This window comes from Mytilus edulis, chromosome 12 (genome assembly GCF_963676685.1).
Source record: "Mytilus edulis chromosome 12, xbMytEdul2.2, whole genome shotgun sequence".
NCBI lineage: Eukaryota > Metazoa > Mollusca > Bivalvia > Mytilida > Mytilidae > Mytilus > Mytilus edulis.
Genome location: NC_092355.1, coordinates 1,981,389 through 2,007,940, shown reverse-complemented (window position 1 = coordinate 2,007,940; position 26,552 = coordinate 1,981,389). Strand labels below are relative to the sequence as shown.

Here is a 26,552-nt window from a genome sequence, read left to right as displayed (position 1 = left end):
GCGCCAGTTTTCAAAAGTGTTCACAGTTTCAATCTTTGTTAAGCACCACTGCTTCGGTGCCTGGGTGGAACTAGCTATGCTTCAAGTTGGGATAATATTTATGTTGTCGTTCACTTGCGTTCACAGTAATGGTTTTATTACGGAATGACTTACACACTTTTGTACGAAGAACGTGGGACGTAATCTCGATGACAGCTCCTAGTTACAGATGCGGAGCTACGTTGTACATTAACAGAAACGACAAACTTCTTCTTGCAGGATTCTTCAGCGCGAAACTTAGACAAGCTCAACGTCAGTGGTTACCATGTGAAATTGTGGTATTATCAATTGCGGCTTCTATCAAACATTTTAGTCCGTAAATTATTCAATCGTTATCTTCAGCATTTGTTCTAACTGATAGTAAACCGTATGTTCAAGCCTTTGAAAAGTTATGTAGAGGTGAATTTGCATCAAGCCCTCGTGTTTCTACTTATCTGTCGACTGCCAGTCGCTTCCAAGTATCTAAAAGACATGTTTCTGGATTAGCAATACTGCCATCTGACTATTCAAGCCGTAACGCACCCAATTGTAACAATCCTGCCTGTCAAATTTGCAATTTTAGACATCTTCAGGAGGAATGTGTTGTGCGTCACATAACAACTGCAGATATTCTAAAAGGAACAGTAACGCTTCCCTTTACAAGCAGGACATTATGGTTCTCAAACCAGACCGAATGTTCTGACTCCGGCAAACGGTGGCTCACTTACGACAGGGGAAACTCACAAACATAAAGGACATAAGGCGCTACCTGAATGTAGCTTCGTTAGCTAACGATGGACTTTTAGTAGTAAAAAGAAATCTTCTGTTTACACCTTGTCGTGAATTAATAATTGTACCGCGGCAAGTATTAGATGGATTAATTACTTCAATTCACATTAAACTAGACCATCCGTCGTGTCACCAGATGAAGTCTATATTACAACGATACTTTCACGCATTAGACACGGACAAGGCTATCGAATCTGTAACTAGAAGCTGTCATCAGTGTGTTTCATTGTTGAAGACCCTAAAAGTCCGCGAAGAGCAGAATTCAGCAGAGCCCCTGCAACTATTGGATCAGCATGTGTCGCAGATGTCTTAAAACGAGAGCGTCAGTTAGTTTTGTTTTACGAGAATGTGTAACTTCTTACACCTTTACCAAACTGTTAGATACCAAGTGCCATCACGATTTACGAGATGCAATTATTCAACGTCTTGCTGAAGTCCACCAACTAGACGGCCCACATGCTGTTACCAGGAACGACCCTGCATCTGGTTTTAAAACTTTAGTAAAAGACAAACTGTTAGCTAGACATCGCATTACTATAGAATTAGGCCGTCCCAAAAATGTAAATAAAAACCCCGTTGCTGAGAAAGCTATTCAGGAACTAAAAGATGAAATACTTCGTTCGAACCCGTCAACCCCAGTATAAACACTATTAACGCTTAATCACTAATCACTTGTCACAGCTCGACTAAATACACGTATTCGAAACCGAGGATCATCTGCACTAGAAATGTGGACACGTAGAGATCAGTTTTCAAATAACCAAAAACCGCTCTTCGATCAAAACTTAATTATTGCTCAACACGAACAACGATTAAAGAATCATCCACATATTCTGGAAACGGTTTTCCGATCTGTGTTTGACATTTAACATTAACTCTCTCTCTCCCTGTTTAACGATTATATAACCTGGCATGTTTTACTATGTTAGTCAATAAATAGACAATATCTCAAGTGATTTTCCATATTGGTGCGGGAACATTTACTAAATAAATCGATGATTCGACAGAACAATTTGGTTATAAATGATACTCATCTTTTTTCATTCGTATTCTGATTCGTGCTCCACTGAATGAGTCATGTGTATGAGTGTCGTAATGAGGTTACCTTTTTATGTTTGTCATGTGTTCTATAGTTTGTCTGTTTGTCTTCTTTCATTTTCATCCAGGCGTTGTCAGTTTATTTTCGATATGTGATTTTGTCTGTCGCTCTGGTATCTTTCGTCCCTCTTTTACAGATAAATAACGAAAATTCTTGCAAAATGTCATTTTTTTACATTTTGAAATGTTAAAACGATATTTTAAACATTCTTTAAAAAAGAAATAACAGTGAATATGTTATCAGAAATATTCATTGAAACTTATAGGACTACTTACATGTTCTTTTGATTATCTATTTTTTTCGTGTAGATATATTTTGCCTTTTTATTTAAAAGATAGTTATCAAAGGTACCAGGATTATAAAGAGACATTATTAATTTGCTGATTACAAATTACAAAATCGATCATTAAGTGAAAAAGTATAAACAACAGAGAAAAGATGTTACACATTCATAACATATTTGCGTAGTCAGGAAGTAAGGAAGAAAAACAACATATGCCACTAATCGTTTTTGCACACCTTGCAGAATTGTTCATCAATTTCTTTAATTCATCTTGATATATCAATAGGCAATTCATTTTAAAAGTTATCTTTCTATCAACAGGTCTTCTTTTACACCTCGTGGTAAGTTTTGAAATATTTTCTTAAATACAAAGTTCTTGTGATTTCAAATTGTTAAATGCAATAATTGAGGTAATACAACAGTATTTTCGAACATCAAAACAGTGGTGACGCTGCTTCGCCAAACATTTATAAAGTCAATCTAGCGTAGTTAATAAGACGCAACCGCTGTTTCGGAGATTGCAGTACTTTTTCAAATAATGTTTAGCTCATGTTTTTTGACAAGGGCTTTTGAAAATCACAACAAAGGTATCCAATGCACTTGTAAAATTCAACTGAGAGACAAAAGATGATACAAACATTACTGTCGTTTTACTATTCGTCTTGGGTTGGATTAATTACTGATTTATAATATCGTCATATAATTTGAATAAACAAATTTAAATATGGTCAGTTTGGGAGGATAAAGTCCTATATTCGATTATAAACAAACCACTATGACAGACGAAAGTATTTTTCGCGATTGTGCAGTACATCGAAAGAAGAAAGAAACACTGATTCTCTTAATTCTAAGTTGAAAGGAGTAGGTCCGGTAAGGACCGATTTTGGCCTCAAATTTCAGGTTCATCTGACGAAAGATTTTGACCACCTTTTTAACACTTAAGTGTCTATTTTATTTGAATCAATTAGTTTTTGTGAAAGATTTTAACTGATTTAGTCATTAAAAACGATCCGATTCAAGCTCAAATATGAAAAATCTACCAAATATGCCGAAAAATGTCGCTTTTCAGATGGTTTTTGTCAAAAATGAAAGTGGCCGCATCCGTGTTCATCCTCAATCTTTATATATGTTATGAATTATCATAAAATACAACTTACATTTCAATATTAAGGATGACCACGAATGCGGCCAATTTCGTTTTACACGAAAACCGTCTAAAATTTGACTAAAATGCTAGAATTGTGAAGATTTTAGTAGTTTAGCATGACTTGATGATGTTAGTACTCGATATTTATGCGTTGTATTGTAAAAAAAACAGCCCATATTTATGTAGCAGAAGCATTCTACTGTCCAATAATAAACTAAAAGTTTACATTTTAACAATTTTGTAAAACTGCTATATTTTGGGGCCAAAAAAGGGTCTTACTGGACCTACTCCTTTGTTTTTTTTTATTTGTGAGACCGCCATTTCATTGTCATAATCAAGTGTTAATATTGTCAGCTTTGGTTAAACAGGTCGAGAACTCTAGATTTCTTTACGTCAGAATATATTTGCATAGTAATTTCCTAAACACAAGGCTAATACGGCCTTGAAAAACTGACCAATCGACTCAATGAGCTACAATGCATTATGGGCTACTACGAGTTTACTACAACCGGAAAACACGTGGAATTAGTGGAAGAACTGTCAACTAATATAGTGTCTGGGATTCTCAAAATATATGTTTTTGTTCTGAAATGCGATTTTTGTAAAATATATAACATAATATTCAATTTGCATGCTCAGATTAATAAAGTATTGTTTACGGACTTCGCTATTCGACTTTCTTTTTCGCCTTGTTTAAGTTGTTGAACAGGTTTTTCTCCATTGTTATGCATTGTACCTGTGCAATAATTTTACGACATGAAACAGTGAAATTTCAGATGAAATGACCACTGTCTACTATGATTTTTTTTTGGTCTTTTAAACCTGTATAATGTCATTTCAAAATCATTTCTGTCTAGAAAAACACGAAAACTTTCATTGAAACACTTCATTCTGTACTGTATGTGAAAGTAAGAACATTATAATATTCAGTTTATGCTAAAAATAAGTGTTATGAAAGCGGCAGGGCGGATCCAGCCATTTTAAAAAGGAAGGTCCTAACCCAGGATAAAAGAGGGGTGGGAGTTCCAACTACTTGTCCCCATTCAAATGCATTGAATCAAAAAAGCAGGGTCCAACCCCCGGAACCCCCCCCCCCCTTTTTTTTTGGATCCGCCACTGAGAGGGTACGGTATATAGCTTAATACATTTTGTATATCTTCATCCATCGATAAAGTCCGTTTGTTGCTAGTTTTATTTCAAAATATACCTCAGAGGTTTTTTTATCGTTTGGCTGCTGTCATGTTGACGTATGTAAAATATCTCCAATATTTAAAGCCTCTTGATCACAGTGGGAGTCATATTACCTATTATTTTTATTCTAAAACGTGATTGTATATAGAAATAAGAAGATGCGGTTTGAGTGCCAAATGAGACATCTTTCCGAAAAAGACATAATCTAGTAGAGTAAGCAGTCATAGGTTCAATGCCGAAACGTACGCCATAAATAACCCAAAAATTACTTGTGTAAAACAATCCAAACAAAAAAAAAACACAAAAAAAACCGGCCCAATATAATATATAAAAGGAAGAGAATTAAATTCAAACATAAAATATACAAGTTAAAGTATGCCTATATATATTGTTTAAAGATGTCAATCTTATTTTCAAAGCTTGTATAAAGAACTATACACACAAAGCAAGCAAGTCAACCAAAGTTTTACTTTGCAAGCATTAGGAAATCAGCTGTTATGATTTTATTCAGTTTGGAAAATGTCCGAGACCGTTAAAAAACGAAAACAAAATGAAACTACAGTTGGGGACTTCACCACCTTCAAAACAAAAGGAACAGTTTGGAAGTCTCGTATACTGAAATGTGACAAAAATAAGTACTTGTAGATTTTGTTAACACTGCCATATATGTAAATATTTCTTCGCCTTTTTCACGAACACAAAATTCAAGGATTACACATTTGCCTTTAATTATCTATACGGAAATCGCTGTACTCGTGATATTAGCACCGGCTGTTATCGACGGCTTACTTTACACTAGTAAACTTGTCTCATGAGTAATTGTGTTTTTCGCTGTTGTTTCGTTGCTGTCTCGTGGACGAATACATGAAATCTCCGTGCCATCATCAAACATATTAATGGCTATATATCGGGTAATTCAAACTCTATCTTCTTCGCATAGAAACAACTCTTCGTTAATCTGAGCATGGAAGGAATACTTTGTATCACGAGCTATAAATGAGGATACACAAAATGAAAAACTAAGCGAAATTGTGAATCCCGCATTGCACGAAAAAATGTGTTGCATTTCAGTAAATAACACGTCTTCTCGGTTGATTGTAAACACGTAGTAGTCCATAATGCATTGTTACTCATTTAGTGGATTGGTCAAAAACCTAGGTAAAAGTTAATTGCGTCACATGTAAATAAACAATTACATGTGAGAGAACATAAGTATGCTAATTTATGCATTTCCATATAAGGTAGTGGTCCCGACCTGTTAAACTTGTTTTTTTTTAATACAAACTGTGAAATCTACTAAAAATTTATTTCTATGACGTGTTCCGAGTAAAAAAAGTAAAATTGCTTGTACAATTTATTGATACAGTCAATATTATTGATTATTTTGCACATATGGCTGTAATTTGTATTAAAAATGTATTCTGAGTTAACAAGTTTGCTTATTTATATTTCATATGAATATTTCCCCCTATCTATCTTAAATGTATTTGTAATTGGATAAGGGACTTTCTGTTTCGAATTTTCCTGGATATTCGATATTTCTAATATTCATTTTTTTTCAAATTTGCTTTTATCGAAATTCCCACCCCTGAACCATAGATATTCGTGTATGGAACAAAATAAGAAATGAAATAAACTATAGGGAGAGTCCCTGGCTGTCCCCAACCCACTCATTGTAAGCAGTTGATATCCCCACCCATAAACCATATATATTCATGTATTGGACAATATAACAAATCAAATAAAATATAGGGGCCGTAATGTGGGACAACCTACCCCTCCTGTTTGAGAACTTGCAAATGGTCGAGGTCCCCGCCCCAAGCCACATGTATTATATGGGACAATTTAAAATGGGGTCTCCAAACCTCCTTCGTTTTTAGAACTTGTAAATGGTTAAACCATATTTATTTCTGTTTGTCATTTCAAAAAAATTTGAATGACATACAGGGTCAATCTCGTAGTCGTCGCATACAAATGTATGCATATCACTATACCATGTTTATCTACACAGAACCATTAAGTACTAGACTTTACCCAAAGTCAGGCGACCATAGGCAGTACGCATTATGGCAGTTTTGTTTGGAAGACATCGTTACAGCATTCTGTTACAGTTATTTCTTGTTTATTATAAAATTTTATTGATGAAAAAATATGAATCTAGTTTAATCGAATTCACTTTAATTATCTTTTGAATATTTATGGGCCGATAAAAAATTGGACTGGTATCAACGTTAACTACAAGCTGAAATAACTGCAATAATTGCGAACTTGTACCTCTGCAGATTCACCATTACAAATTGTAGGACCGATGAGTATTGTTCCTCCCTGGATAGCAAGTCTATTCATACTATAACAAACTCGTACTAGATTAACGTATACAACTAAACGTGGACTGGTATCAACGTTAACTACAAGCTGAAATAACTGCAGTAATTGCGAACTTGTACCTCTGCAGATTCACCATTACAACTAGTATTAGTAACATAGTGTGCTAGTGACCTAATATGGTATATGAGGGGTCAGTAAATTCCATATGGGGTGAGAGCGAATTGACTGGACCCATATATACAGTATCACGTCACTAGCACACTGTGTAACGAATTTATCTTACCGACGATCTTAACGTATGAAATTAAGACTAAAGATTCTCAAATGTTTGCAGTAAGAAAATACTTCCATTGATCCTACAAAAACAGATGCCAACAATAACGACTTGTAAGGTTTAAATGTGTTTTATAATTTTTTTACAACCCTAATTATCGGTTTCTTCGTCTGTTACTTTTAATTTTTTTTTCTCAGTACTTTTTTGTTTTTATAAAGGGACATAACACCATTACTAACAGTGTATGAATAAGCCCCGCCCCTTTCTTACCTTACTTATATGGAATATAAAGGGACGTAACTCAACTACTAACCCTGCCTCTCTACTAACCTAATATCAACTATACACGGTTTGCACGCGGACGCTTTTAACCAATCATATTCCTGGAAATGTACAGAAGGTAAGATAAACATTGATGTATACGTTGCTTTTAAAAACCTTGATACAGTATCAGGGCGATTTTTAATAAAAGTTTATAAAAAATTTAAGAAAAATTCAGACCCCCAAAAAAATTGAAAATCACCTTCAGATTTATTTTGAATACCTCTAGTATAGCCTGTTTGTAAATAAAAGTTCAATCTTAACTAAGCGGCAGCCATTTCAAAAACTTTTAACAGTGAATGCACATATTTGCATGGCAATACATCTTTCTGTAAATTTTCAGTACATTCACAGCATTTAAAAAAAAAAACATTTCTGCCGTTTCCATTGCAACGGCAGCCATTTTGAAAATTTCAAAGTCAAAAGTCTCATCATTACTTGCCAATTAACAATAATATCAAGTTTCATTAAGTTCAAAACATTTTGATAATTTTTTATACTTTTGCAGTTTCCATGGCAACGGTGGCCATTTTGGAAATTCCAAAATCACAAGTCTCATCCAGACTTGCCAGTCAACAATCATATTAAGTTTCATCAATTTTGGAGCATTTTGAAATTTTGAAATATTTGATCCTGTATCCATGGTAATAGAGTAGTTCCAGTGATTATCAAAATCATTCAAAACCTGTATATAGTGGACAACTATATTGTATGAAAATTTGATGATTTTAGGTTCAAGCATAGTAAAATTATTCACCAAACCCTAAAGTTTTTAGAGCATGTTGACCTTTTTGCATTGTTTCCATGGTAACAGCAGACATTTTGGAAATTCCAACGCCAAATTTTGTATATGCCAATGTTACTCATCATTACTGTGAAGTTTCAAAAAATTTGGAGCATTTTCATATTTTTGAAATTTTTGGTGAAGTTTCCTTGGCAACATAGGGGTTCCAATGATTGCCAAAATCATCCAAAACCAGTCTATGGCTGGCACCTACATTGTACTAAAATATGATGAGTTCAAACATCTCCAAATTATTAACAAAACCAAAAACTGGAATTTTTCACAATTGTTGCGTTTCCATGGTAACGGCAGCCATTTTTTATGGTCTTAAGACCTACTGCAACCCGAAATTTTGTGTTCCTCATTATAGTTAACTATCATTAAGATAGGTTCCATTGTCTCCAAAAAAAAAGTGGCGGACAAAATAGTTGGAAGAATGATAATAACTAGATTTGCCATTGCAAGCAATAGCGGATGGCACCCTTCCCCAATTGCCAGGCGAGCAGCAGCCATTTAGAAAATTCAAAAGTCAAAGAGTGTATCTACACATGCAAATTATCATTTTTGAAAAGTTTCATTAAGTTTGGAGCATTTTGATAATTTGGACATTTTTGCTTTTTTCATGGTTACGGCGGCCATTTTGAAAATTCCAACTTTAAAATGAAACTCTGCCAATGCCAGTTACCATTTCTGTAATGTTTCATCCAGTTTGCAGCATTTTTATTTTTTTGAAATGTTTTGCATTGTTTCCAAGGTAACAAAAGCCATTTTGGAAATTCCAAAAGCCACATCTGCCAATGTTGCTCATCGTTACTGTGAAGTTTCATAAAGTTTGGAGGATTTTGATATTTTTGAAAATTTTGGTGTTGTTTCCATGGCAACATCGTATTTCCAATAAGTACCAAAATCATCCAACACCTGTATATGGCTGGCACCTACATTGTGTTAAAATATAAGGATTCTGAGTTGAAGCAACTCCAAATTATTCCCCAAAACCAAAAAGTTATTTTTTTCACAGTTGTTCCGTTTCCATGGCAACGGCAGACATCTTGAAAGTGCCAACCCCAAAAAGCAAATCTTCACATGGTGGTTAACATTATGGTACAGTTCCATCTTCTTTGGTCCATTTATATTAGAGTTCCAGACTGGACAAAAAAGTGTGGAAGAAAAATAATAAAGATAAAAAAAAAAAAAAAAGAAACGTAGAATAACAATATGTCACCCAAACTCCGTTTAGGGTGCCATAACTAGAATTGCTATTGCAAGCAATAGCGGATGTCACCCTTCCCCCCATTGCCTCTAAGCGGCAGCCATTTCAAAAACTTTTAACAGTGAATGCACATATTTGCATGGCTATACATTTTTCTGTAAACTTTCAGTACATTTAGATCATTTTAAAAACATGACATTTTTGCTGTTTCCATGGCAACGGTAGCCATTTTGAAAGTTTCAAAGTCAAAAGTCTCATCTATACATGCAAGTTTACAATAATATTAAGTTTCATTAAGTTTGGATCATTTCGAAAATATTTGACATTTTTCCAGTTTCCATGGCAACGGTAGCCATTTTGGAAATTCCAACTTCAAAAGTCTGATGCAAACTTCACAGTCTACAATCTTATGAAGTTTCATCAATTTTGAAGCACTTTGAAATTTTTGAAATTTTTGACATTTGTGATGGTTCCTATGGCAACAGAGACCATTTCCAAATGTTAATGGCATATACCACATTGGTACATGCCATTAAAATACAGCAGCTGCGTCTGGGACTCACATACCAACTCACAAACACATCAACTTGAGATGGTCCAGCGCAGAGCAGCAAGGTACACTTGCAACAGATACCATAACACAAGCTCAGTCACTGAAATGCTGCAAACATTAAATTGGGCAACACTTGAGAAAAGGCGAATTAGAACCCGCATCATTTTCTTCTACAAAATTATGCATCATCTTGTAGCCATATACCCGACAGACCTACTTACACAATCCGATACAAGAACACGTCAACATTCACATATTTATTCTTTCAGACCAATACAAATCACTAAAGACTCATACAAGTACTCATTCTACCCCAGAACAATCTTACAATGGAACCTTCTCCCAGTAGCTGCAGTTCAATGTACTACTCTTGAAAGCTTCCGAGAACAAATTCCAATATCTGTTCTCAATAAACATCTAAAAATTTAAATAAATCCTACAATGTATATAGTTTTAACCAAAATGTATAGTACAAAAACAGAAGAAAAAGAAATTACGTTGAATTTTTATTTTTATTTTTTTTTGTATATTATTCACTGTAAATAAAAATTAGATCCCACGCAAGCGCGGCATAGTAAAATCAGTGCCCGGCACGTTATCATCAGTATGTTGATGGAGTGCTGAATTATAAAGAAGAGAAGAAGAAGGTACATTGGAGGGACCATACCATCAAAGTTTCGATTAATTTGACCTACCATTTTAAGAAAGTAAATGCCAATTTGAGGTTTTTGGACCATTTTGTCCTGTTTTGCATTCTTTCCATGGTAACAGCAGACATTTTCGAAATTCCAACGCCAAATTTCACCTCTACCAATGTTGCTTCTTAAACAATTCACCTTACTCCAAAATTATATTTTTTCACCATTTTTCTGTTTCAATGGTGATGGCAGCCATTTTTAGTTCCAAAGTTGCACTGCAACTGGACAGTCAGGGTTCCTTGTTATAGTGCACCATCAGATTGCATGACATTATTTATAAATAATGTTTGCAATAATAGTTAAAACTTCTGAAACATTTATAAACATTTATTTTTCGTGTAGCCTCTAATTATCTTAAAAAATATCAATACTGATTTTAGAACAGTTTGAAGTTTTTAATAACTGCGAGTCGACAAGACGCGCCGAAAAGTACAAGAGGATATAGATATTTTCCACAGTGCAAGGTTTGTATCGTCAAAATGTCGTCATCACTTTTATCTATTCCTTATTAACTATATAAATATATAGAGGAAATAAACAATAAAATATTATTGTTTACAGCATATGCTATTATTTAGTGCAGGTACTTTCTAAATTATCTTGAATTTTTATATAAATGATTGATTCCATACAGATGCAAACGATATCAAAGGGACATTTAAACTTATTTAAAATAATTTTCTTTTCAGCATTATGACCAGGTTCTGTCTCTTGGTATTTGTCCTCCTCTGCATAACACGTGTGTCTAATAGCGGACGTGAGTACACTTTATGTTTAATGACATGCATATTGCTGCTGTAATTGCTTTACAACTGCGAGCATCACTCTTGAATATCGAATAAGTTGGGAAATGTATATCCCATATGCATGTGAAGTTGGTATATTGCTACTAAGGGGGGGAATTTATAATTTCAAAATTAAAATCGTCTCGTTCGTCAGAGATTCTGATACTGTGATGACTGTGTATGTCAAAATCGAGATATAAGTCTAAAAAGGACGCGGAGGAAGCCGTGTCTGTTTTCTCTTTAATTTCTAGTTCTTGTGTATATGTTAATGGAACTCAATCAGAAAAGTTCGGATTGTAAATGGATTAAAACATCCTCAATGTATCTGAAAGTGAAATTAAATAACCTGGATTCTTTGAACTTCTTGTTTTTGTGTCTGAAAGGAACTCCGATTCATATGTAAACAAGACGAGGTCGACAAGGAGAGGCACACAGTTCGTTCCCATAGGAATGCCGACAATCTGTTGAAAAAGTCAACCTCCAAATTGAACAAATGGATTTGTTTAAATTCTGCATATAATGAATTAATTTATAACAGCGGGAACAAATTTAGACTCAATTCATGCTAAATTGTACTCTATACTTTATAAAATAATAAATTTAATTATTCGCAGAAAAAAATAGAAAGCGTTCCCTATTGAGGTTTCTACATGATGTGCATTCTGTCATTCCCAAAGGATAGCCAATAAAGCATTAATTTATGACCGAACCAAGTCTCTGTGTCAAATTTTTCTATATAGGTTGCTGAGGACAATAAACAACAAAACTAACATATATTTTAAAACTAAAATATGTTTCTCCCTCAGAATTGTATCTTTAAGCTAAATATCAATAGATGTGTGCAATGATTTGTCTCAAAAAAGCATTCTGTGCTTTGTCAAATGCCAAAAGGTAGCAATACACAGTTAGGAAAAAACTTTGGTCTGTATTATCTTCAATTATCTAGAAATCAATTTTATTGAACAAAAACTTTAATGAAAAAATTCACCATGGCCATTATGCAAAATTAAACTTCTAAATGTGTATTACTACATTAAACTTTAATGTGTCAGATCGTTCCTGGTCTCATTGTATAACGGCGACAATACGGCTTTCCATGCAGCTAGTTTCTCCCAAAAAATGAAGGAGTAGACATTTCTTTCGCAGAAGTAGTTAAAAATACTTGGAAGATAAACCTCGAATTTATTACAAAAATAGCATGATTACTTTGTTTTAGGCTACAGAGATGTTCAACAATGTTCAATCATTCTTTCCCACGGTTAAAATAACAACAATCGAAGCAACTACAGTTTATCTATGTTTAAAAAGATGATCGTTCAAACATCCAAGTACAGTAAGAGCATCTCCAAAATCCAGTTAAAAATAATGTGGAGAAAAACGAAACACTTACAAGCATTTGATATCTAAAAAAAGATCCAATAAGACAATTCTCCACAAAAGATTAAATGACACAGAAATTAGCATCTGTAGGCCACTGTACGGCCTTCAGCAATGAGGCCCGAAATGATTTTTTTGTAAAAATAACACACATTGAATTTCTTCTTTGTTTTGAATATTCTGCATGGTAAATATTGGAATAATGATATACTAACAAATAGTAAAAAAGAATTAGTCTTTAAATTTAGAATTTTCCTTTTTTTTTTGTTAGATGTTTGTAACTAACGTAAAGCTCGTGTACTCTTTCCCTTGTTTACCGAATGAAAATATGAAATACCAAATTTTACCTCATAAATTTGTAGACAGGTGGAAAGGTTTGCTTGAATTACAGCCAATATATTTTTCAGCTGTTTGACGTATAATTTAAATTACTTTTCAATAACGGTTTAGTTGTTACATTTATTGACTTCAGATCGTTTGTTATTGTAAAATATAAAAAAAAATCATATTGTTATGATTGCCCATGAAACAATTCTCCACAAAAGACTAAATTAAACAGAAATTAACAGCTATAGGTCACCATACAGCCTTCGATTTTTGCAAAGCCCATACCGCATAGTCAGCTATAAAAGGCCCCGAAATCAAAAATGTAAAATAAATTGAACGATAAAATTAACTCACTTATGCATACAATAAAGCGGAGCATGACATATATTGTATCGAAGTACTGCACTTTTCAGGGCTCACTGACAAATGTCTTGCTGCAAATGGTAGATGTGGACGAAATCCTGGTACATGTGCTGATACATTTGATTCAGGGTGGACGCAACAAGGTATATGTTGCAATGGAGGGCCATGTTGTCAAAGTAAGTGCAAATGTATACACATACATTATGCGAAACTCTGTTTCGAATAGAGTAAACTATTTGGGCGTGGGTTTGAACAAAATACGATATTGCAAATAAAATTTACTTCAAAAGTTATTTTGGAAACATTAAATTGTTTAACTCCATGATGATGGCGTCATGTAAATCCGACGAAGGAGACATTTCAAATCTGAAAATTACATATTTTTATCAAAACTGAAATGTTGGAAATTTTCTAAAGGAAGCCAACAGTACAATCATTGGTTAGCCCTGTCCTTGATGAGTTATTGCAAGATTAGCGAATGGTTCGGTATTCTTTATTTCATATAAGTTAACAAAAAGGCTGCTTACATATTATATAAAATAGCAATGAAAGGTCACAAATGTCCTTTTTTTTTGCTATATGATTCTTTAAAAATCTTGACACTTGCATACTTCAAGACAATCGTGAATTGTTTCTGAAGTTGATACAGGATATTTATCAACATGTTCTTGATACCTTCTGATGATCTTTTTTTTAAGAAAAAGGACCAGACGTTCGTTGACATACCCCTGGTTCAGCAACTTTTTATTCAAACACTGGTGACACTACCATACCGAATAAGTTGGGAAATATATATCCCATATGCAGTCTGAGTTAGTATATTGCTACAAATGTTCGGGAAATTGATAAATTTAAAATTAAAATCGTCTCGTTAGAACCATGTTGATCTGGCCATTCGGTTGTTTAGAACCTTTCAATCGTGTATGGGTGGATCTGAAATAAAATTTCAAAAATAAGAAAGCAATGAATAAGGTTGTTACATTTGATATATGCCTTTTTGTGCGTATTTGTTAAATACTTGTTTTTTTTTATCAAGTTTATTGGTATTAAGTTACTGTCATTATTGTTTATGGTATTCTTGTATTCTTGTCTATCATTTTTCTAATGTGCTTTGTCAATATGCCATTTGTTGTTACTTCGAAAACTTGTTTGTTGCTCGTCTTTCTTTTTTGGTATGTGCTTTGTCTATATATGAAAACAGAAGATGTGGTATGATTGCCAAGGAGACAACTCTCCACAATAGACCAAACTGACACAGAAAAGAAAAACTATAGATCACCTTACGGCCTTCAACAATGAGCAAAAACCCGAAATGACAATGTAAAACATTTCCAACGAGACAATTAACGGCCTTATTTATATGCCTTTTTACGTTTATTCGTTACATAAATGACGTGGCTCTGTACATCCTGTACTATGGTAAATGTGTGTATTCTTGTCTTAAACTTTACTTATAGGATTGGTCTGTATGCCATTTTGTGCTTCGTTGTGACATGATTGTGTGTTAGTTTAGTGATTAGTATTATAGCACAATGTTGACTGCTGTATTATTGACATTTTTACCTATTATGTATGTTTCTTGTGTATAATTCGGAGTTTATTATGACGTCCATTATCACTATATTAGTATACATATTTTTTAAGGGGCCAGCTGAAGGACGCCTCCGGGTGCGGGAGTTTCTCGCTACATTGAAGACCCATTGGTGGCCTTCGGCTGTTGTCTGCTCTATGGTCGGGTTGTTGTCGCTTTGACACATTCTTCATTTCCTTTCTCAATTTTGTTTTGTTCACACATCGTTGTCAATATAATGGAATTTGATGCGGCTGTCATACAAGTGAGAGGTTAAGCTAGTTATAAAACTAGGTTCAATTTCCAATTTTCTATATAAGAAAATGCATGTTCCAAGTCAGTAATATGACAGTTGTTATCCATTCGTTTGATCTTTTGATTTTGCCATTTGATTAGGGACTTTTTCCGTTTTGAATTTTCCTCGGTATTCTGTATTTTTGAAATTTTAATTCATACCGCTGTTAAAAAGTCATAAATCGATAGAGAGAAAACAAATGTGGCTCAGAAACTTATAACGACGGAGACAAATCAACTATTAGAGGAAAAAAACCGAACAACAGAAACACTTTAGTGCAACAAAACCACAGGCCAACATACATAGAAACGGACTGTGTGATAACAAATATACCTGATTACCCTAGCCGTATTTGGCACAACTTTTTAGAATTTTGGATCCTCAATGCTCTTCAACTATGTACTTGTTTGGCTTTATAATTATTTTGATATGAGCGTCACTGATGAGTCTTTTGTAGACGAAATGCGCGTCTGGCGTATTAAATAATAATCCTGGTACCTTTGATAACTAATTGTTCCCTTCTAACTCAAGGTTATTTAATTGTATGATGTTTTGAAAGTTCCCATTTTTTTCTAATTTTTTCACATATTAGCAACGATTCGAACTCACGTTATTTTTCTACTTTGGAAACTCGCAAAATAAGTTGTTTGTCAGTAAATCTTCTTCATATGTCCTGTTCCAGAAAGGGAATATGACATTTGTTATTAAACAGACCGTGTATCTGTATGTTGGCGTTTGGTTTTGTTGCACTTCAGTGTTTCCCTCAAATAGTTCTCCATTTTGTTTAGTTTCTAACCCACATTTGTTTTCTCTACAGCGGTATACAGCTGTTGCCATTATTCTTCAGTATAAAGTCCTTCTGTACAAAAGACATGTGGGAATGAAATAAATATTAGACCAACATACTAGAGAACCAATAAACGAGCATTCAAGTATGGAGAAGTGGTATGATTGCCAATGAGACAAAGATCCTAACTCTTAATTCCAAATAGTTACCAGAGATACCAGGATTATAATTTAATACCACAGACGCGCGTTTCGTCTACATAAGACTCATAAGTGTTGACGCTCCGATCAAAATAGTCATAAAGCCAAACAAGTAAAAAGTTGAAGAGCATTGAGGACCAAAATTTCGAAAAATGTAATGCCAAATACGGATAAGGTAATCTCTGCTTGAGATAAGAAAATCCTTATTTTATTCTAAAAATTCGAAGTTTTGTAAACCGGAAATTTTAAAAAATGACCACATGATTGATATTCTTGTCAGCACCGAAGTGCTGACTGCTGGGCTGGTGATATACGCGAAATAAAGTATCTACGATAATAAGAAATTTGCATATATAAGAAATGAACAATGTTTGCAATCTGATTCTAAAGTGTATTACATTCGACCTTTTTTCGCCAGTTATAGGCTACAGCTGTGGATTTGAGACGGAGGGGGCACCATGTATATTCTTTGATTCAGATCAGGATGACTTTGATTGGACACGACGTACTGTAAGTTTTTAGAAAAATCCAGTGTATCTTTCAAAAAAACATCGTTTGATTTCGCGTAAGTTTTGAATTAAGTTATATTGTTGTTGACTTATCATTTTTTTAATTAATTTTTTTTCTAAAAGAAGATTTTGTAGACAAAACTTCACATGCTGACAGACCTTAAAATGAACAAATAATTGAAGGAAAGCCCATACATTTATTTAAATTATGGTTGTGTATATTCTTACTTTTGTATTCGTTTAGAAAAAATCACAAGATCAACTATTATTCAAAGGTAAATTGAAAACAGCATAGAAAATTTATATTGCATGGTAACTTCTTAAGAGTACTAATATTGTACTGTAATTGTCAGAATGTTTATCCAATCACAACAACCAAACACATGAATTTATGTCTTACTTCTGACTTAGTGACCATTATGATGTCACTATTGTAGCCTTTTTATGAGGTCGATACGAGGATATGTCGACATCAAGAAGTATATCGACCTCAGACTTTGTAGTCGCACTATATAGGCATAAATAAATAGTAGACTATATAGGGTTCTGGATAGAAAAGAAACCCACGTATGAGGTACAAAAGTTATGCCTCAACATCATGTGCAGAACTCTTTCAAATACCTGTATAAAAAATACTAAATTATAGTTACTTTGCACAGACTAAAATAGTACTTAAAATCTATCAAACGGAGACAAAAATATTATAAGGACTCTGAAAAGTATAAGTCAAGTTAACATTTTACTAATTTACTCTCGGACTCATTTTGCACAAATATTCGGCATTCAATACGTTTATCTTTACAATATTTATTCTCAGGCTTTAATTATGTAATTCAAATGTAAATCAATAGTGTGCCTGTTATAAAAGTAACGTTAACCTTTTAAATAATTTACAACATTCACTCACCAATCACACGAAACACATTCTCACTACGAATTCATGCTAAAATGGAAAGTTACCCGTTCGTGAAATACTGATTAATCCGGTAATAAAATCAAATGGAAATAAGATATAGAAAAATATCAAAAGAGATAAGTAAGTAAACTGACCTGAAATAGTTGTGGAATTCCGCCAAATGATGCGAAAAGTACAAAATATGAAAACAGCATACAGTATATGAAACGTCTGTTCTGTTTAAACATCAATCCACAATTAAATATAGACTAAATAGAAATAAACCGCCAAAAGATATATACATGTAACCAATGCAATAGAAGCAAGTGTGCGGTCAAATCAAGCGTAAAACACTGATCATCAGAATAGTAGAAGTGAGTAATAATTTAGGTAAAACTAGTCATTCGTCAAAGTCCGTGAATATAAAATACGAATAACACCACTCATAATTAATTACAATCCGTAATTAATCTATTTGGAAACGAAAACACAAATATGAATTTGGAATAAAATCAACTTTATCTAAAACCAATTGAAATCGGAAATAAAATATATATTACAAAATCATACAAGTATTTATTTAATCGCGAATAAATACACGCTAGCCCATACTCCTCCCTGATGCTCTGTGGAGTTTTCACAATATCTAAAATGTCTTTGCAGCTTCTGTTTGTAGATCTTCAAATAAGTTGGTTCAGCCTGAGAAAGGGCGTCCCGATCAGATCCTGAAGCTTCTGTCGCTAATACCTCATTTTGCTCTCCTTGCTGTGATGTTGAATCTGTAACGGATGGGTTACTGTCATCATCAGCATCTGAACGATAACGACCAATTCAACTGACTAATCATTCTGTCTGTAGTCCTGAATAGATACTGGTCTATCAGTTATCATTGTAGGTGGTACTTTTGTTGGCTTTCTTTTCCTTATTGTCAGTACTGGTCTGTTCTCTTCATCATGCTCATGTGTTTCTGTGATGAATCCTACAGGTAGTAAATGGTTCCTGTGCAAATTTTGCTTCTTTCTACCGCCATGTTCTTTTTGCACTGTATAAACTGGAAGGTCTTTGTTTGGTATACTCAGTCTGTATCCTTCTTTTTTGTCATACAAAGACTTTCATTATATAATACAGTATAGCCCTTTTCCCTGATTTGTATGGATATAATAAGATCAGTGATTTGTTACGGTAAAACAAAAAGAATATTTTCAAAACACAAAAGAGGATATTCAGTGCAAAACCAGACACCAATAAACTCCTTTTACATGTTTTATTTGTATTAAAAATATTATTACACTACTGTAATTTCCGATAATTGCTTGCATTTAAGAGTCTTTTAATTATTTTGATTTTCAGAGAACACCATACATATATATGTATTAGATTCTAAATTGCAAGTTCTTATTATTGCCTTTTCTGATTAAAAAAACAACATCGGAATAATTTCTTAATTAACAGTACTCCAAAAGTACAAGGAGAGTTTTTTCCTTAGGTAAAATTATGATGTACAACACACATTTGTTTTTGGCTCTGATGTCATAAAATGTGAAAGTCACAAATTTTTAATGATACAAAATAAGATAAATGAACTAATTTATTTTTTAAGTTGGAAACCGTTAGTAAAAACACAGGACCATTAAGTGCAGCCGAGGGAGATTACTACATATACATAGAGACTTCATCCCCAAGAAAAAATTATGATCAAGCTATACTTACAACTGAAGATGTTAGCTTTCCAGGTAGCTGTCTTCTTTAAGTTCTTTCTCTGCTAAATAAAAAAAAAATGTTATGTGTTTCAGAAAATTTCCAGTACCTTATGCCGGCCTTAATATTTATAAATAAAAATTAAAACTGTAAGTAAGCTTGAGCTTGAAATATAAATTACTAAATCATTAAATAATATTTTTGAGAAAACGTAGAAGAAACATGCTCGTAATTCATTGTAATTATAATTATATTCTTGAAAATAGACATCGCAATATGAAGTATGTGTAACCTCTTTATAATCTATTCATAATCCACTAAATTGTTTCAATTAGTAGTTGGTGTCTCACTTTCCAGTACCATATATATGGGTGTACAATAGGGGATTTGGAAGTATATTTTAATGGTAATTATGTGTAACCTCTCTATAATCTATTCATAATTCACTTAATTGTTTCAGTTAGTAGTTGGTGTCTAACATTCCAGTACCATATGTATGGGAGATCAATAGGGGATTTGGAAGTATTTGCTGGGGAAAAACTATCCAACTTGACAAGTCTCTGGAAAAGAACAGGAGAGCAACCTGACCCATTACTGTGGAAAAATGCTTCTATAACCATACCAGAATATATCAATACTGTAGTACGTATTCCATAATGATAGTAAACTGCTGCTGTTGTCCTGTTGTGGGCATTATGTAATGATAGGAAGAAAACAAACTGCTACTTTAGAAAAAGTAAACTCAAGTTGTCTTGTTGTGAGCACTATGTATTTATAATGATAGCAAACTGCTGCTTCAGACATAGCAAACTTTAGGTGTCATGTTGTGAGCACTATGATTATATAATAATAGCAAACTACTGCTTCAGACATCGCAAAATTTAGGTGTCATGTTGTGAGCACTATGTATTTGTAATGAAAGTAAACTACTTCTTCAGACATCGCAATCTTTAGTTGTCATGTTGTTAGTATTCTGTAACTATGGTAACAATATAAAACTGCTACTGCAGATAATTTACAAAAATGTTCAACATTTTAGATACAAACAATTTTTAACATAAGATAAGATAAGTTATGAAGAAATGTTCAGAGATGTGGTAGGGTACCCAATGAGATAGTTTCCACCAGAGTCCGAATGATAGGTACTTAGTTAGATAACTCAGACCATTATCAATGCTCTCTCTAGACCAGTACCTTTTAATCAGTAAATAAAGTTTATACAAGTGTTTTTTTTGAGTATATATTTTATCACCCTTAGACGTACCACAGCTAACTGAGTTTTACTGGTGTTCTAACTAAAATTTAGGTATTCAGTTACATATCAAGTTTGAAACGTATACCTCTCATAATATCTGTAATTCAGTAAAGGATAATGGAAAATACGCTGTATATTCAGAAATTCTTGTGTGCATTTATTATCTTAATTTAACTAAGATTTAACTACTGCGATACCTGGTTCATACAAATAATGATACATAAGCAAAACGGGACGCCCCCCCCAACCCCCAACCCCCAACTCACCTTGGCGAGTTTTAACTTCTGGTAGAAGAAAGACCAATGGTTAGCACATTTCTAATTCTAAGTTACCCTTGTGGTTTATTGCAAAAGATCTTTAAAGGATAATTTGATTTTTAAAATAAAAATAAAAAATAAGGACAATGAGTGCCGTTGTTTATAAACTTGCTCATCATAGATTCCAAGCTTGAACTTTTGTACGACAGACGCACATTTCGTCTACAAAAGTCTCACCAGAGACGTTTGAATCAATTAAGATAAAAAAGGGCAAAAAAATCCGAAATGTTTCCTCAAATACCGCGTAGTCTTTCCATTGCAACACTATTCATCAATATCTTTTTCAGATCACCATCGAAGGGGTCATGGCTACGTTAGCTTATGGTGACATTGCTATTGATGATATTACTCTCAATCCTGGTACATGTAGTAAGTATAACTATTTCATTTAGATGTGTTTGATACATTGACCCTAAACCCACTTATTCATGGTCTGGTATCAATATTTCTGACCTGACACTACGTACTTTTTATTGCTTAATTCTTAAGAATTTAATATGCAACGTTTCGGATTCTTTTGGGAGTAATCCCAGGTAAACCCTCACCAGAGACCGACCTTCGGTATTTATTTCGTATCTAGTATCATAAATAGATGTGTTTCTGTTTCATAACAGTTTTTTTTAATTTATCAACTACATGTGCATATAGGTCTACGTTGCAGTTAGTTTGTTTTATAACATGTAGTAAGTATTACGTCATTCAGAGGTGGTATTACTATTGATGATGTCACTCTCAATGCTGGTACATGTAGTAAGTATAACGTCATTCAGAGGTGACATTACTATTGATGATATTACTCTCAATCCTGCAACATGTAGTAAGTATAACGTCATTCAGAGGTGATATTACTATTGATGATATTACTCTCAATCCTGCAATATGTAGTAAGTATTACGTCATTCAGAGGTGATATTACTATTGATGATGTTACTCTCAATCCTGCAACATGTAGTAAGTATAACGTCATTCAGAGGTGATATTACTATTGATGATGTCATTCTCAATGCTGGTACATGTAGTAAGTATTACGTCATTCAGAGGTGATATTACTATTGATGATGTTACTCTCAATCCTGCAACATGTAGTAAGTATAACGTCATTCAGAGGTGATATTACTATTGATGATGTCACTCTCAATGCTGGTACATGTAGTAAGTATAACGTCATTCAGAGGTGATATTACTATTGATGATATTACTCTCAATCCTGCAATATGTAGTAAGTATAACGTCATTCAGAGGTGATATTACTATTGATGATATTACTCTCAATCCTGCAATATGTAGTAAGTATAACGTCATTCAGAGGTGATATTACTATTGATGATATTACTCTCAATCCTGCAACATGTAGTAAGTATAACGTCATTCAGAGGTGATATTACTATTGATGATATTACTCTCAATCCTGATATATGTAGTAAGTATAACGTCATTCAGAGGTGATATTACTATTGATGATATTACTCTCAATCCTGCAATATGTAGTAAGTATAACGTCATTCAGAGGTGACATTACTATTGATGATATTACTCTCAATCCTGCAACATGTAGTAAGTATAACGTCATTCAGAGGTGACATTACTATTGATGATATTACTCTCAATCCTGCAACATGTAGTAAGTATAACGTCATTCAGAGGTGATATTACTATTGATGATGTCATTCTCAATGCTGGAACATATAGTAAGTATAACGTCATTCGGAAGTGATACTACTATTGATGATGTCACTCTCAATTTTGATACATAAAGTGAGTATTACGTCATTCAGAGGTGGTATTACTATTGATGATGTCACTCTCAATGCTGGTACATGTAGTAAGTATAACGTCATCCAGAGGTGACATTACTATTGATGATATTACTCTCAATCCTGCAATATGTAGTAAGTATAACGTCATCCAGAGGTGACATTACTATTGATGATATTACTCTCAACCCTGCAATATGTAGTAAGTATAACGTCATTCAGAGGTGATATTACTATTGATGATATTACTCTCAATCCTGCAATATGTAGTAAGTATAACGTCATTCAGAGGTGATATTACTATTGATGATATTACTCTCAATCCTGCAACATGTAGTAAGTATAACGTCATTCAGAGGTGATATTACTATTGATGATATTACTCTCAATCCTGCAATATGTAGTAAGTATAACGTCATTCAGAGGTGATATTACTATTGATGATGTTACTCTCAATCCTGCAATATGTAGTAAGTATAACGTCATTCAGAGGTGACATTACTATTGATGATATTACTCTCAACCCTGCAATATGTAGTAAGTATAACGTCATTCAGAGGTGATATTACTATTGATGATATTACTCTCAATCCTGATATATGTAGTAAGTATAACGTCATTCAGAGGTGATATTACTATTGATGATATTACTCTCAATCCTGCAATATGTAGTAAGTATAACGTCATTCAGAGGTGACATTACTAATGATGATATTACTCTCAATCCTGCAACATGTAGTAAGTATAACGTCATTCAGAGGTGACATTACTATTGATGATATTACTCTCAATCCTGCAACATGTAGTAAGTATAACGTCATTCAGAGGTGATATTACTATTGATGATATTACTCTCAATCCTGCAATATGTAGTAAGTATAACGTCATTCAGAGGTGATATTACTATTGATGATATTACTCTCAATCCTGCAATATGTAGTAAGTATAACGTCATTCAGAGGTGATATTACTATTGATGATATTACTCTCAATCCTGCAACATGTAGTAAGTATAACGTCATTCAGAGGTGATATTACTATTGATGATATTACTCTCAATCCTGCAACATGTAGTAAGTATAACGTCATTCAGAGGTGATATTACTATTGATGATATTACTCTCAATCCTGCAATATGTAGTAAGTATAACGTCATTCAGAGGTGATATTACTATTGATGATATTACTCTCAATCCTGCAACATGTAGTAAGTATAACGTCATCCAGAGGTGATATTACTATTGATGATATTACTCTCAATCCTGCAATATGTAGTAAGTATAACGTCATTCAGAGGTGACATTACTATTGATGATATTACTCTCAACCCTGCAATATGTAGTAAGTATAACGTCATTCAGAGGTGACATTACTATTGATGATATTACTCTCAATCCTGCAACATGTAGTAAGTATAACGTCATTCAGAGGTGACATTACTATTGATGATATTACTCTCAATCCTGCAACATGTAGTAAGTATAACGTCATTCAGAGGTGATATTACTAATGATGATATCACTCTCAACCCTGTAGCATGTAGTAAGTATAACGTCATTCAGAGGTGACATTACTATTGATGATATTACTCTCAATCCTACAATATGTAGTAAGTATAACGTCATCCAGAGGTGACATTACTATTGATGATATTACTCTCAATCCTGCAATATGTAGTAAGTATAACGTCATTCAGAGGTGACATTACTATTGATGATATTACTCCGAATCCTGCAATATGTAGTAAGTATAACGTCATTCAGAGGTGACATTACTATTGATGATATTACTCCGAATCCTGCAATATGTAGTAAGTATAACGTCATTCAGAGGTGACATTACTATTGATGATATTACTCTCAACCCTGTAACATGTAGTAAGTATAACGTCATTCAGAGGTGATATTACTATTGATGATATTACTCTCAATCCTGCAATATGTAGTAAGTATAACGTCATTCAGAGGTGACATTACTATTGATGATATTACTCCGAATCCTGCAATATGTAGTAAGTATAACGTCATTCAGAGGTGACATTACTATTGATGATATTACTCTCAATCCTGCAACATGTAGTAAGTATAACGTCATCCAGAGGTGATATTACTATTGATGATATTACTCTCAATCCTGCAACATGTAGTAAGTATAACGTCATTCAGAGGTGATATTACTATTGATGATATTACTCTCAATCCTGCAATATGTAGTAAGTATAACGTCATTCAGAGGTGATATTACTATTGATGATATTACTCTCAATGCTGCAACATGTAGTAAGTATAACGTCATTCAGAGGTGATATTACTATTGATGATATTACTCTCAATCCTGCAATATGTAGTAAGTATAACGTCATTCAGAGGTGATATTACTATTGATGATGTCACTCTCAATGCTGGTACATGTAGTAAGTATAACGTCATTCAGAGGTGGTATTACTATTGATGATATTACTCTCAATCCTGCAATATGTAGTAAGTATAACGTCATTCAGAGGTGATATTACTATTGATGATATTACTCTCAATCCTGCAATATGTAGTAAGTATAACGTCATTCAGAGGTGACATTACTATTGATGATATTACTCTCAATCCTGCAACATGTAGTAAGTATAACGTCATTCAGAGGTGACATTACTATTGATGATATTACTCTCAATCCTGCAATATGTAGTAAGTATAACGTCATTCAGAGGTGATATTACTAATGATGATATCACTCTCAACCCGGCAACATGTAGTAAGTATTACGTCATTCAGAGGTGATATTACTATTGATGATGTCATTCTCAATGCTGGAACATATAGTAAGTATAACGTCATTCGGAAGTGATACTACTATTGATGATGTCAATCTCAATGTTGATACATACAGTGAGTATAACGTCATTCAGAGGTGATATTACTATTGCTAATGTCACTCTCAATGCTGGAACATTTAGTAAGTATTACTTTATTCAGATGTAATATTACTATTGATGATGTCACTCTCAATGCTGTAACATGTACATGTAATTAGTATTATAATTTCATTCACACATATTTTTATATATATTGACACATTGAAAACCCAGGTAATTCAAGAATTGTACAAATGATACAAATTTCCTCGTTGTTTTTTACCATTGAAAATCTTTAAAATGTAAAATCTGTGTTATTTTCGGAACAATGTGTACATTAGTGCAGTTAACTAATTAGGGGGAAATTTTATACAACTCTTTTTGTCTCTTTTTTAGGTATCAACAACTAAACAGACAACAGAATAAACCTACACTCATGACTTTATGATGGTGTGAATGACCATGAGATATATAGTAACTTGTACATTAAACTGAGCATATGATAACAACAGTTATTTGTACATAAGATGTGCTTGCAGGTTTTAAATTTGATAAAAAAAAATGAAATACAAACGTGTTTTTTTTTTTATAATATATCAATTTTTTCTAGCGTTGAAAAATCTGGCGTGCTGTTTTCGATAGCAGCACCAGAACGCGATAACAATTTTTTAGTTTGTTATTAAGTCAAGTTAATGGGAAACTACAAGGGGTATGTCACTTATATTTGGTATTAACATTTGCGCATCTCGTTTCCATGATGAATTTGACTCTACACACTCAGTCATGGTTTAATGGCTTTGATTTGTGGTTGTTAAATTTGATAGATGCTTTAGGTTTAAAACATTTATATACCTGCTTTATTGATTTTAAAAAAGCC

At 33.4% G+C, this 26,552-nt stretch overlaps 1 protein-coding gene across 1 annotated transcript; it reads left to right on the top strand.

Moving 5' to 3' along the window:
• The first annotated feature begins 2,413 nt into the window (after positions 1-2,413).
• Positions 2,414-26,244, top strand: LOC139499412 (MAM domain-containing glycosylphosphatidylinositol anchor protein 2-like). Its single transcript, XM_071288088.1, has 8 exons — positions 2,414-2,530; positions 11,385-11,452; positions 13,598-13,723; positions 16,818-16,909; positions 19,404-19,536; positions 19,962-20,143; positions 21,361-21,442; positions 26,072-26,244. Exons 2-8 carry the CDS (start codon positions 11,389-11,391, stop codon positions 26,083-26,085), a joined length of 693 nt encoding a protein of 230 aa, XP_071144189.1. The 5' UTR covers positions 2,414-2,530; positions 11,385-11,388; the 3' UTR covers positions 26,086-26,244.
• Positions 26,245-26,552: the final 308 nt, after the last annotated feature.